The 15,049-nt window shown below is 40.5% G+C and overlaps 1 protein-coding gene across 3 annotated transcripts in view; it reads right to left on the reverse strand.

Annotated features, from left to right (window-relative positions):
* Positions 1 to 15,049, reverse strand: part of NALCN (sodium leak channel, non-selective) — a 406,966-nt gene that overhangs the window by 78,879 nt on the left and 313,038 nt on the right. For all 3 annotated transcript variants that reach the window (XM_049867215.1, XM_049867216.1, XM_049867214.1), the window contains one exon: positions 10,240 to 10,313. In XM_049867215.1, the coding sequence (XP_049723172.1) occupies positions 10,240 to 10,313 (74 nt within the window). The remainder of the gene's footprint in view (positions 1 to 10,239; positions 10,314 to 15,049) is intronic.

Raw genomic sequence — 15,049 nt, forward strand, 5'->3', positions numbered from 1 at the left:
GTTGTTTCACTTGTTGTTGTTGTTCCGTGCCATTGAGTCGGTTCCAACCCATAGTGACCCAATGCCTCATCCTGCGCCATCCTCACAATCGCTGTTATGTTTAAGTCCATTGTTGCAGCCACTGTGTCAACTCATCTCGTTGAAGGTCTTCCTCTTTTTTGCTGACCCTCTACTTTATCAAGCACGATGTCCTTTTCCAGGGACCGGTTCCTTCTGATAACATGTCCAGAGTAAGTGCGATGAAGTCGCACCATCCTAGCAGCCAAGGAGCATTCTGGCTGTACTTTTTCTGAGACACACTTGTTCATTCTTCTGGCAGTCCATGGTATATTCAATACTTTTTGCCAACACCATGATTCAAGGGCATCATTTTGTTTCACATAGGGGTAAAATAAGTCTTCAGGAAAAGAAATGTTCATTTATTTGCTATCTACAGAAAAAGCAAATCCGATGGTGTTAAAAAGACTCTGATCTTCAGGGAAGGCCCTGTTCTTCTTAGGGGAAAGACTGTGCACAGTACTGGTCTCAAGGAAAGTGGTAGAAATCCAGCTCCATAGAAACTCCATCTGGTGGGCTGATATGAAAAATGTGATTGGCCTGCTTAGCTTCTTGAACTGCAGGCACAAGGCTTCAAGTGTCTTGTGAAAAATAATGAAGTCTTTTGTCTGAGTGAGGAAATTCTCCATTATGCAGGCATATGTAAGCCCTTGATTCCTATTCCCTGGAGAATTACAGGGAGGCATTTTCCTTTTCCCAGTTGGGGTTAATGTTATGCCCTTACTACCTTTGAAAGTAAAACAAGACCAGGACCCCTGTTGATGCTTCAAATGTGGGAATATTCTTTAGCAAACACACATTCTTGGTTGCAAAAATATTACCTCTGGTTTCTTGCCAGGTCTCTGAAAAAACATGAAAGATGGATTCTGCTCTCTTTTTCTGCATTGCCTTTGTGCTGTGGAATTTCAATTGCGCCTTCTATGACAACCATATATATATATATTTATAATCTTTTATGGAGGTTAGGGGAAGAGAATTAGGTCTTAAGAAATTGTCTCTATTTTCCTTGACATCTCTCCATCTAAAATGTTTTTAAATTGGCCCAAAGATTATGGTTGTAAGGCAGGTCTTTGGAGCTTTATTAGCCTTTAAACACCACTTTTAGCTGTTTATAGAAACAGTAGCAGAGGGGTTCTCAGTTTCTTTCTTCTCTGTCTCCATGTCTGCTTTCTTAATATTCCAGAAGAAGGGTGTGGGAAAAGTCTGTACGTTCTGTAATGAAGGAGACAGGCCTAAGAGTCTTCAAATTACTTTCACCTAGCATTCATTATAGAAAAGTCAGATTATAGGATACCATCTGGTGTTAAATGTAATTACCATCCAAAGGAACTGCCATTTGACTTTGCAGAGCATTACATTTGACGGATTTGACCGAAATCTTGAGCTCCACAAGGTAATACCTTTGAAAGTATTATCAGATGTTGGTTAATATAACGTAATCACATCAAGAGACAACAGGAAAATCCTCCTTCAGTGATAATTATGTAAAACTATGACGGCAGTGGATTATGACTGTATAACTGTGTAAATAGGTAATGAGTATTTCCCGGAAATGGCTCTCACCTGATTTCATCAGAGTGACAGTGTGATCATCCAAAGCAGAGACACCGGCAAATGCTAATGGGTGAGATGCGCCATAACGGCCTCTTGGTGAGAGGAGGAGAAAGCCACATTTATAGCTTAGTAACGACCTCGTTGCCTTGTCAATCAGCCCATTCCCGAGTTAATGGATATGCCTCTTCAATAGCAACAGCAGATTTGCTTTTTCCAATCTTGAGTTATTCATAAAAATGTTTTCACATACACACATGTAAATATGTAGGCAGCTGGAACCTCCACGTAGGTTGAAAAATAAGACAAGTCTCAATGGCTTACCTTTGGTAGTTACTATGGATGAGAACAAAAATTAAGTCACGGGAAATTCATGCCTTTAGAGCACTTATTAAAATTCAGAAAATGAAATGGCTATAATTCCAGACCATTAATTGGGATACGAATTGAGTCATTAGCTACTGACTCAGATAGAAAAATGCAAATTATAAGGTAAAGATGGAGCTTTTTACTAAAATAAAGGTGAAATTTTGAAAATGTTATAGAAAATATTAACTGATTTTTCTATAACACTGTATTTTTCTGTATTAATTATTACTTTACCATCCAATAGTAAAACACTAGAAGGAAAACCCTTTTAAAATATGTTCTAGCATCTGTTAGGTAAAATTCAATAGTGGCTCTCCTAATCATAGCGTTATTACAACCATTCTTTCAGCTTTATCGAAACAGAATCTACAAATCATGTACTCTCAATAAAATATGACATATTTTGGTTACCACACATCAGGTACGACCTAAAAAAACATCTCTAGGCTATATTAAAAAAAAAAAAAGGCTATATTAGTGAAGTTAAATTATGTTGTACCACTTTAACATTTTCATTATTTTATGTTTTACACCAATGTGTATATCTGCAGCTCTTATCTATCTCTTATCTTAGTTTATAGTCCTCTGAATGTACTTAAATTTCATCTATCTACTTAGTCTCTTTATCTTCAGATTGTCTTTCGATTAATCTACATGAAATGTTTTTGTGTTTAGTGGAAATGTTAATAAGGAAAAACCAACACCAGCTAGACAGTCTTAATAGAATCGCTAAGATAAATATTTATGACATTAATACACAATCCTCTCTTGTCTTCAAACTTCAGTTTATTCTTCAGTGCGTTGGTCAAAAAGAGTTGCTGCCATCATTGCCAAGGTGTGTGTCAGGGGGTTGACCCAGTCCTTGGACCTAAAGAGTATCTGTTCTCTCTCTCATCGGTGGCCTTCCACTGAGGACTTTGCAAGTCTAGCTCGAAGGTCTGTGGGACTCTGCAGTGTGCTCGACCCTTTCAGTGGCGTTGACAGTGTATCTCACTAGACAAGCCCAGAATGCGGAACTGCAGAGAAGTAATGTGACCTTGCTCAAAGTTGCCGAATTGCCAGGTTAACAAAAGGAACAATAATTTTTAAAGGAGAACTTGGCAAATGGGAAAAAGTAAATGGAGTAAGATGCCAATGTTTTTCACTATTAATCTCTTCTAGAATTCACATGTAATTGGGCCAACTTCACAGAATGGCAGCTCTGAGTCTATCCAAGGGATAGATAAGAATGAAGAGGCTCTATTTCCTTTCCTGAAATTTCCCTTGTCATAAAAAATTGTCATAGAGCTAATTATATGCACAAGACTGGGTGGCTGTTTGGAGGAAACCAATGAAATTGATTTAATTTGAATTCCTTCTAGAAAATTCCATGAGCTCCTCAATCTCTATCATATTAGTCTCAGCCTCTCTCTTAGGAGAATGTGACCAACATGCTCATGTCCTAGAGAAGAGTCCAGGTGTTAGTTCATCTGTCCTGGACCCTGGGAGAGGGGACTGGGAAGAACAAGGGCCCCCAGAAGAGGCCAGAGGGCCAAAAGAATCACTTCTTGTGCCGCCTACAGCCCACAAAGAACCAGCCCTAGCTGAGAGTTCCATCGGCCCAGAAGTCACAGAGCTGCAACTTAATGCGCGATCTGAAGGTTTTGCGTAGACAGTTACAACCCATCCAGAAGACAAGCAGGTCCACATGCTTTGAGTTTCAGGGTGGATGTCATGGCGTCTCAGCCACAGCGGTCACTGTTATATTGCTAGTGGTGTCTCTAATTGCAGCTCCAGATTCTCTTCTGGTTTCTCCTCGTGCTCTGATCACCAACCTGTCTTATCCACTGATCTTGATTGAAATCATGCTCACAATCATTTTTCCACCTGCCAAGTCAGCCAGCCCTACCTTTACCAACATCTGTGATCATTCCCATATCTCACCCTTTGCCAGTGTCCATGCCAGATGCTGGTCTATGCCCGTTTGACTATAAAGCCTGCCTCTTGCTGAAGTCTAGTATGTCTTCTACTGCTGAGATAGGACTGTTTTTCCTGGCACATCCAAGCTGAATGGAGAATGTCACAGCTGCACTTTGGGCATCCCAGAGGAAGTTCATGGTATTTCCACACCCAGGACTTCCAGCCAGCTTTAGGTAGCGCCAATCTTGGTCGATGAATCTATGTTGTTAGTTCAGGCGTATGCCCACCAAATAAATATCCGGCAACTGACCTGAACAAGTTTGATGCCCTGATGATGTTAGCAAGCCTAGCACAGGCTTAATTTCATATAAAGCTGTAGCTGATAGACTTTTGTTTCCACCTAGGTAAGCAAGAAATTTCAGATCAACCTAGTGAAGGGTACATTGAATTATCAAAAGTCTTTTATGCTCCTTTGACCCAGTCTCCTGCTGGGCAACAGTTGGGATTTTTCAGTAAGCCTTTGGGGATCTGCTTTCAAAGGGGATTATCAATTGCCTGCATCTCCTGGCAGATGGTGGGTATGTCCTAAACTAACTGATAATAATGGAAAATCACCTATGGGGTGCTTTACAAATACTCATTTAACCCTCACCTCTGTGGTAGGGGCTATTACTTTAAGGACCCCTTTTAACAGATGAGAGAACTGAGGCACAAATTAAGCAACTTGCCCAAAGTCAACCATCTGTTGAGTAGTGGAGGCAGGATTCTAACCCAGTTTGGCTCCAGAAGTTATCCGTTTGGTGTCTACACTGCATTGCCTCCTTGTTAGAGGCAAGTAGCTACTGAGCTACCCAGTAGTGGTACCTGATGTACATTGCTCATTTAATCCTATGAGGTTGCTTATGTCTCCCACTTGACAGCTGAAGAAACTGAGCCTTTTCCAAGAACTCACCATTACTCAGAGGATTTAAAGCCAAGAGTGGGTGATTTCAAAGCCTGCCGTCTTTCCATTTCTACTACACAGATTCAAGGTGAAATGGACAAGAATGAGGCCACTTTTGGAGGTCAGCACCAGGCAGCCCAGACAATCACAGTCCAGAAATGAGTTTTCCTGAGATGACATCCATCAGGGTCTGAGGTCTGAGTTGCAACCAATATCCCAGCCTAAGCTATCCCAGCCATCTCTATTACCCCCAAATAACTCGTGACTGGTTTCCCTCTGCCATGGAAAATTTTGTGTAGGATATAGAGAGAGTTACAGAAATGAACGAGCTTTAAACTGCCCCAGAGAGTATGGGCAGCAACGAAACCAGCAGCCCATAGGCTAGCTCCGCGCCAGTTGTAAAAAGATGCTCCTTACTCTTGAGGAATGTAGCCTTAGGACAGAGTACCAGAGGTCCTCTCGGCAAGTAAAGTGAGGACTGGATTTCAACTTTTAATTGCCCCCTTGGCCTGGCAACTTTATATCATGAATAATCTATATGTGGAGACCCTGAGAAGCAGTGAAATTATAGGAAAAATAAAAAGATTTAGTGTTTGGCAGCACAGAAGATGAGAATTGTGAATCACGTATAGGTTAAAAACACAGAGTAATAGTTAATGTGGATTCCAAGGGGTTTGATTCCTGGCTTCCTGTCTCATTACACAGTTGGACCTTAGATAAGTTACTTTACCTTCATGAACCTTAATTTCTTCATACCTAAAACAGAGCTAATGGTACTTATCCTTCAGGGTTGCTATGAGGACCTAATTGGAGAGAGCATGACTTAGCAGTCATTTTCCAATAAATGGGAGAGCTTAGTTGAATAAGTACTTGGAATACATAAATCTGGCTGCCTGTTTGGTTTTCTTGGCTGTCATCCTTCTGGAAGCAGATTGCCAGGCCATTTCTTCCATGGTGCCACTGGGTGGTTTTGAACCACCAACATTTTGGTTATCAGCCAAAGGCAAACCATTGGTGCCACCCAGGGACTTTTGGCTGTCTATTTGGGAAATCACGTTGTAGTTGATGTTGATGTGTTACCCAAGATTGTTCCTGTGATGTGGTATAGTAATCTTGGGGACAACTGCTTAATCCCTCTAAGACTCAGCTTTGTCATTTATAACACAGGGGTAATAATAGCACCTTCTGCAGAGGTGTAGTGCGAGAATTAAATAAAAGAATGTACTTCAGAGCTTAGCACAGTATATACATCTTTACAAATGTTAATTATTCTTCTTTCTCGTATCATAAATATTTTCTAGGGTTGAACACTGTGAACTCCTTGATGGAATAATCCATGTGTCCGGCAGGAATATTTTTTAAATAAACAAATGAGTTTCTCAGGGGTATGTTCTTTCAGGGATAATAATTCAGCTAATGTAATTTTCAAAACTATAGCTTAATAAATTTGTAGTGATTATATATATATTTATAAAGAGCCCTGGTGGCACAGTGGTTGAGGGCTCAGCTGCTAACCAAGAGGTCGGCAGTTCGAAACCACTAGCCACTCTGTGGGAGAAAGATGTGGCAGTCTGCTTCCATAAAGATTACAGCATTGGAAAACCCTATGGTGCAGTATTACCCTGTCCTATAGGGTCGCTATGAGTCTGAATCACTCGACGGCAGGGAATTTGGTTTAGTTTTTATATATTTTTAAGTAGTGCATAAATTATATTTGTAGTCAACAAAAATAACTCATAAAATGACAAAAAGGAGATGAATTAACATTTCACATGTCATTAAATATATTGGATTTTTTTTTTTTTGGCATAAGTAGCACTCCTGTAAAGACTATTCCTTAGACCTTTAAAGAATTATTAATACAACTGCATGACAAAGCAAGGTATGTCATAAATTCAAACATGAGAATGCGAACGTCACACCAGAGTGAAGACTGAAAGGTTATGAAGATATTGTCCTACTTAAGCTAATGCGGTACTGATAGAAAAACCATAAAAGAATGGAACTCTCAAAAAGAATGCAAAATGCTTAGTTATTTTATTTTGACATTTCTCTATTCATAGCCTAGCAGGACTGATAATGCATTTTTGCTGAATTTCAGGGCTTTGAATTAGAAGGAATCTCAGTAGAGGTAGCGATGTTTTTGAAAGCACACAATTATTTGTTTTTGATTCTGTCTGATGCTGTGGAAAGGTCACTGTCTTTGGAAGAAGGCTTTCTTTAGTGAAGCTGAACAATATAACTCTAAGTCGGAACAGCAGTGAATTTAATAGCAACCTTGGATTTTTTAAGGTAGGTAGTATGGCATCCGACTTCTCACCATACTTCTCAGATAAGCCTTGGAAAAAAACAAGACAGGTGTCTGTGCCAAGAGCATTACCTCCAATTAAGTACGTGGTAGTATTGTTAAAAAAAAAAACGTTCTGTAAAAATGGCCCCCCATTTTTTCTTATCAAAGAGCTCTCAGATAGATTCAGAAATAAATTTCACCACCTCAAAACATAAATTTATTAAAACAAAATAAGTGGAAGAACACAAATTAAAGATGATTGTGTATAGAAATGGGTGACTCCGGGACATGATTCAAATACCTCAGCCACTAGGGCCATTCTTCTCTGAAAGACTTTTTCCTTGAGGAGTTGAATTTCCTGTTCATAGTAATTTATATAGCAGCCTCTTTGCTGGAATAATGTGGGCCCTGTTTCAGACAGAAGATGAGTATTTGGAAATATGGGCCCCCTGAGAACTGAGACCACCTGCAGCCCCACAGTTTAATTATTAAGACTAAGAACTAGGCCCTTATATCAACATGACTCAACCATTCATTCCAGGAAATTCTTGCCCAGGAAGTTAAGGCTGTTAACCAGTAGGTAACTTCAGGAATTTCCCGAGAACCCATTTATCTGAACTACAGACTGCTCAACCAGGCCCCTTTCTTTGGGCCATAGGTCACTCTACTGGTCAAATTGGTCACTTAAAAAACTATTAGTGCTCATCAAGATTCCTGCCAAGGCCCTAGCCCAGCTGGGTCCGTCAACCCTAAACTCCTTTTAAGATCTTATTTCTAAAAATAAGTTTTATTCAGCTTTTATCAGGCAATTCGTATCTGTGGATTACCTGATGAGGAATGAATAAAACTTATATATATATATGTATGTATGTATATATGTATATATTAAATCAGGTGTGGAGCCCTGATGGTATAGTGGTTAAGCATTTGGCTGCTAACCAAAAGGTTGGGAGTTTGAATCCACCAGCTGTTCCCTGGAAACCCTATGGGGCAGTTCTACTCTGCCAATGTTTTTTTTTTTAAACATATCTATAGTTAGAAATTCAAAAAGCTCAAAAGGCAATAGAGATTTCTAGTTCGAAGATGGCAGAATAAAACCCATTACCAAAACCAAACCCATTGCTGTCGAGTCAATTCTGACTCATAGTGACCCTACAGGACGGAGTAGAACTGCTCCACAGGGCTCCCAAGGGGCGCCTGGCAGATTCAAACTGCTGACCTTTTGGTTAGCAGCCATAGCATTTAACCACTACACCACCAGGGTTTCTGGCAGAATAAAGTCACCATTAATTCTCCCTCTTCTTGGAAATCACCCCAAATCAAGAAGGAGAGTGAAAATCAGAAGCACAAACACCATCTTAATAACTGATAACTGAGATACTGAGCAAGAGTTGGTGGGAAGGACATTCAAGAAAGTGGAGAAGTATCAGATGTGAGTTGCCTTTTCCTCCTTGTCCTCCCTGCCACAGTGCTGCCCTCCCCAGAGGCAGAAATTGTTACCAGTCTATAGTGCATACTTCTAAAACGTGCTAAACTCTTCTATCAAGAACTCTGCCCAGTCTCAATCAGATCCACATCTGAAAAACACTCAAACCCAGACCCCAAAATCTTATCACTATCCCTTCTGAGACATTTCTGTTGAAATGGTGGTCTCCCTTACTACAATATGTATTAAATTTATCTTTGCTTGATCCACAGATTACTGGGATGACCTTTTTGGCAGTCCATATGCAAAGGCAAATGAGAAAACTAAGGTCAACTAAGAAATCAAACGACATATTGTGTTGGGGAAATCTGCTGCAAAAGATCTACTAAGGTGCACCTGACCCAAGTCATGGCATTTTCAATTGCCTCATATGCATCTGAAAGCTGGACAAGGAATAAGGAAGACTGAAGAAGAATTGATGCCTTTGAATCATGGTGTTGGTGAAGAATATTGAATATACACGGACTGCCAGAAGAACAAATAATAATGTTTGGAAGAAGTACAACCAGAATGTTCCTTAGAATCAAGGAAGGCAAGATTTTGTCACATGTACTTTGGACACGTTATCTGGAGAAGGACGTCACTCTTGGTAAAGTAGAGGGTCAGTGAGAAAGAGGAAGACTCTCAAGGCAGTGGATGGACACAGTGGCTACAACTATGGGCTCGAGCATAGCAACAACTGTGGGGATGACGCAGGGCCGGGCAGTGTTTCGTTCTGTTGCACATAGGGTCACTATGAGTCTATGCTGCCTACTTGACAGCATCTAACAACAATACACCACGGAGGCGGATGAGAAGACTAAGGTCAAGTAAGTGACTGGCTCAAGGATGTAGTGGAACAGAACCAGGATTCCAGCTCAGGCCTTCTGACTCCAAGGCTAATATCCTATGTTAGAACTGAAGGAACCCTGAAGATCACCTTTTCCAATCCTCCATTTCATATGTGAGAAAACAGAATTTAAATAACTTACCTGTTTGCAACGTCAGGTCTCCAGGTGCGTTAGATCAAGGATTCCTAAACACTTGATTTTTTTTTCACAATTTTTAAAGACATTAATATTTTGTAATATCTTCCTCTTACATCACACTGCATTTAAAGTTCATGTCATTCTGTATTACGATGTACGACTTTCCAAAATAATCAAGTGGCTAGCTTAGTTTTCCTTACTGATACTTCATTTCAAGGCAAATTTAAAAAAAAAAAAATTTTTTTTTTCTAAAGTAGCATTAAAATTACATGTTTTCATAAGCATTCAAAGATGGGCATGCTTTTAACCAATTTCTTATAATCCTTCATAATTACTTTTAAAAAGCTTATCCTTTTACCATCTTTCAAGTCTATAGTGATTCGTATATTAGATATCACAAAAGATATAAAATTGTTAAGAATAACAGTAAGTTTTCAGCTTTTTTGTAAATGTTTGTAGTTATAATTTGTGTTTATGAAAAGAATTGTCCTATTGAACTAATCAAATATTATTCTTTCAGGTAAGATTATTTATATGTGTATATATCCAAACCTATCTTCTTGCACAAAAAAAATGTGTTGATGCCCCGAAAATTAGTTCGATTTTTTTTTAGAAAGTTTTTGATTAATATAATCCCACTTGTGTTTAAATATAGATCAACATGTATTGGTGTTACCTTAAGATTTTAGTGACCGCGGTCTCCTTTTCCAGGAGGTTCCTTGCCCTTATGCTGAAAACAGACTTGCGGAGCTGTAAAATCATAGAAGTCAGACTTTAGTTTTCTAATGTTGTAATACTATACTATACTATACTTACAGGTCATTAAATGACATTCTAAAAACATTAAACATGAATGTTTTCCCCTAAAGGGTCATCATACCATTGATTCTATTATTCAGCTTTGTTTTCTATTTTTACTTTTATTTGGGCAGAACTGCAAACAAACCTATGGAGCTACACGCCATGGCTATGGGAGTGATGCATGGGCTATGTACCATTAGCAGTATCCTTACTGAATAGGCTTCTCAGTTTCCATAGACTTCAATGTTGGAACTAATACTGTTTAGTATTGTCATCAGTACAATGTTTTCTAATCCACATTAGGACCTGCTTCAGGTTCTTAGCCTGTGATCCAATACTTATCTGCATAATAGGCTTAGGGGTTATTCTGCCAACAGGCATATGGACAGATGAAATGAGCTTTTCAGGGTTCCTCCTAGTTGGCAACTGCAAAATTACTCCAGGGAAGAGGACTAAGGAGAACAATCCTGAAGGACTGATCAGGGACCAGAAGATATCCTCCCTCAGACTCAGCTCTGCCCTGCTTGACATCTGCACTTGAATTGGTGACAGATGTAGCCTTGTGGGCAGAAAAAGGGCAGAGAAAGATCAGGGAAGCATAACCATCATGGGAAGATTTCTAACCACAAATAACTAGAAAGTATAGCTCCAGCAGTCAGCTCAAACCAATGGTGATAATTGGAGCATGACCAGGTCTTTTTTTTTTTTTTAATAACTTTTATTAAGCTTCAAGTGAATGTTTACAAATCCAATCAGTCTGTCACATATAAGTTTACATACATCTCACTCCCTACTCCCACTTGCTCTCCCCCTCTTGAGTCAGCCCTTTCAGTCTCTCCTTTCTTGACAATTTTCCCGGCTTCCCTCTCTTTCTATCCTCCCATCCCCCCTCCAGACAAGAGTTGCCAACACAATCTCAAGTGTCCACCTGATATAATTAGCTCACTCTTCATCAGCGTCTCTCTCCCACCCGCTGACCAGTCCCTTTCATGTCTGATGAGTTGTCTTCGGGGATGGTTCCTGTCCTGTGCCAACAGAAGGTCTGGGGAGCATGGCCGCCGGGATTCCTCTAGTCTCAGTCAGACCATTAAGTTTGGTCTTTTTATGAGAATTTGGGGTCTGTATCCCACTGATCTCCTGCTCCCTCAGGGGTCCTCTGCTGTGCTCCCTGTCAGGGCAGTCATCGATTGTGGCCGGGCACCAACTAGTTCTGGTCTCAGGATGATGTAGGTCTCTGGTTCATGTGGCCCTTTCTGTCTCTTGGGCTCTTAGTTGTCGTGTGGCCTTGGTGTTCTGACCAGGTCGTTTTGATCAATGGATTAGATTTGATTTATTGAGCACTTGGCATGGTATTAGTGACTACTGAAGACACATGGTAAATAAGAATCAGAGTTCCTGCTTTTTAGAATTGAGCAGCCTAGTTAGGAAGCCAAGGCTAGGGCACATGACATCATTGGTACAAAGTACAGTCAGGTATGAAGTGCTAGATGATCTGTGGAGTAGAAAAGATGGGAGGGACTGTGAGACTTTGGGTGAAAGAGAACAATATGTCTGGAATGGTTATCAAAGACTTAATTGAAGAAGTGGATGTTGTAACGGGAATTGAAAGCTGGTTTAGATTTCTGTAGGCCAAGGTGACGGTTTGGGTGAGGACTGAAGTTGGAAATCTGTGCATAGGGCAAGATAACACAGTGCAGACAATCTGGGTAAGTGCTGAGGGAGGTGGGTCTTTAAACAAGACAAGTAGAGGAAGCACTGTGAGGTATACTGTGCTCAAACAAAGGAAGGGAGGGAAGAAAGCAGGAGACAGAACAACTCCATGTTAGGTCAAAAGAAATCACTTTATTTTTTAAACAACAAGAGTTAAGCAACTTGAGGTGCAAAGCCACAGAGTTCCGATCTCAAACAAATCTATAAACAAATGCTATAATGTCAGCCAGTGTGCCCACATGGCCAGAGCCAGAAATGCATAATTACACATTGGTCTTTTCGACCACAACTGAAAACCTAGCTAACTTCACAATCAGCTATACCGTATTTCATGGTGGATCTGTGACAAAGGCCAGGCCACTGAACACGTTGGCAATTTCCCCTATATGAGGAAAGGTGGCAAACTCATTTATGTTTTAGTAATGCAAAAACCGAATTGGTTTTATTATTCAGTAGAACTCTTAGGAGGATTAGTTAATGTGTGGGCAATGAGGAAAGAGTGGGTGTCATTTATTAGAAATCACATTTTTCAGGGCACCACGCAAAGGTTAATTAAAATGCTGTGTCATGAAACTTTCTCAAATCTTCTTCCCTCCCCTAAAAGGGTGACTTCTGGCATTGATTTAACCTGAGCTGGTAACACATGTCCCAAGAAGCATTACTTAGAGTCACTTGTGGGCACAGACGGCTCAGCTGAAGGGACCCCTCATGGCAGAGTGTCTGGCTTCTGATACTTAAGCACACAGACAGCCACAACAAAGGGCTAGGCTGCAGAGGTACTGGGACAGAGAGTTTTGGGAGAGAGCTGCAGACCATAACCTTTATTTCTTCTTCAAAGGGCAATATAAAGTGCTAGAGATTACATAAAACGTAAGGTACAGCCTTAGGCGTTTTCTTTTAGGGTGAGGTGGCCGTCTAAATTCAACCACCTATCAACTGCCTCTGCGATGCAACAGCTGAAGCTGAAAACAATGTTGTCATGTTAGGAAAAATCTTTTCATAAATTGTGGCTACCGAAGTCAAACCAAACCCGTTGCCTTCAAGTCGATTCCGACTCCTTGCGACCCTATAAGGCAAAGTAGAAGTGCCCCACAGAGTTTGCAAGGAGCTGCTGGTGGATTCGAGCAGCCGACCTTCTGATTAGCAGCCCAACTCCTAACTACTGCATCACCAGGGCTCCTAAACTGGCGATAATATCTATGATACCGTTTTCTAAATGATTTCAACAGCGCTTAAGATTACTAAAGGACTATTCAATCTCCTTTGTCCTAATTTCCTTAGTAAAGCTGATTTCTTCATTCTTTAGTAAAGCTTTGCACGTTTCTTTCAGCAAAGGACATTCTCCAACCGTGCTTGAGAAAGGAGACTCAGCGCTACGCTGCTCTGCAGTGCCCTCTTCTGGCTCCGAAAGATACTGACAGTTATCGAAAATACCAAAAATTTTAGGGAACGCAGAGACCTATTTCATGATAATTAACTTTACATTTGGATTGGAAAATGCCATCTACGAAAGAAGTTAGTAATTACCCATTTTGAAGCTAAACATCTCATAGATGTAAGACATAAAAAGAAGAGTATAGGTGACGTGTTTACATAAAGTTTGACACTAGTTTGCCTTGAGAAATTCATATAGTTGAAAAAGACTCTTTTTCCAGTTATAGTTTGTTTGTAAGTATAATACATTCGGCTCCACCATATAATCATTTTCTGACTGAGTTAATTATCAAACACAAATAAAAATTTAAATGTTCAAACAACTTCAGAGACTGTATATTTTAAAGTCTTAAACTTTTAATTTAAAAGATGTTTCCAGAAATTTGCACTTTAACATGGGATTCAAGAGTCTCAAAGTTCAACTCAATTTGCATAGACTTATTTGTGGCTCATACTGGAGCTGGAGGATGGACCTTACCGCTTTCTGGATATGTCTTTTAAGCTACCATTTTCCTCTTCGTTCCCCCTTTTTGCTTCTGGTTTACCTGTTGAGGCATCGGTAGTTCACTGGTAGAATTCTTGGGTTCCAGGTAGGAGACCTGAGTTCGATTCCCAGCCAATGTACCTCACACGTAGTCACCACCTACCTGTCAATGGAGGTTTGTGTGGCTACGATGCTGAACAGGTTTGAGCAGAGCTTTCAGGCTAAGACAGACTAGGAAGAAAGGCCTGGCAACCTATTCTGACAGTCATTAAAAACCTTACACATCACAATAGCCTAATGTGCAATTGATCATGGGGATGGCATAGGACCAGTGTTTCCTTCCATTGTGCATGGGGTCACCATGAGTCAGGGGCTGATTCAAAGGTAGCTAACAGTAACAATTTATCTATTGAAGAACCTGGGCCATTTGACTTACAGTTTCTCAGAGTCTGGATTTTGCTGATTGCACACAGGGTAGCGTTCAACATGCTCTTCTATCCTCTGTTGCTATTGTCAGGTGCCATAGAGTTGGTTCCGACTCATAGCGACTCTATGCACAACAGAACGAAACACTGCCGGGTCCTGCGCCACCTTTACAATTGTTGTTAAGCTTGAGCCCACTGTTGCAGCCACTGTGTCAATCCACCTCGTTGAGGGTCTTCCTCTTTTCCACTGACCCTGTACTCTGCCAAGCATAATGTCCTTCTCCAGGGACTTATCCCTCCTGACAACATGTCCAAAGTATGTAAGACAGTCTCGCTGTCCTTGCTTCTAAGGAGCATTCTGGTTGTACTTCTTCCAAGACAGGTTCGTTCACTCTTTTGGCAGTCCATGGAAACCCTGGTGGCGTAGTGGTTAAGAGTCTGGCTGCCAACAAAAAAGTCAGCAGTTCAAATCCACCAGGCACTCTTTGGAAACCCTGTGGGGCAGTTCTACTCTGTCCTACAGGGTTACTGTGAGTCAGAATTGACTCGACAGCAGTGGGTTTTATCTGTTCTCTGTATTTCCTGCAAATTGGCGGCTAGATCCAGAGGTTTTACTAGACTCAGTTTTGATC

Source organism: Elephas maximus, chromosome 23, assembly GCF_024166365.1.
Source record: "Elephas maximus indicus isolate mEleMax1 chromosome 23, mEleMax1 primary haplotype, whole genome shotgun sequence".
Classification (NCBI taxonomy): Eukaryota; Metazoa; Chordata; class Mammalia; order Proboscidea; family Elephantidae; genus Elephas; species Elephas maximus.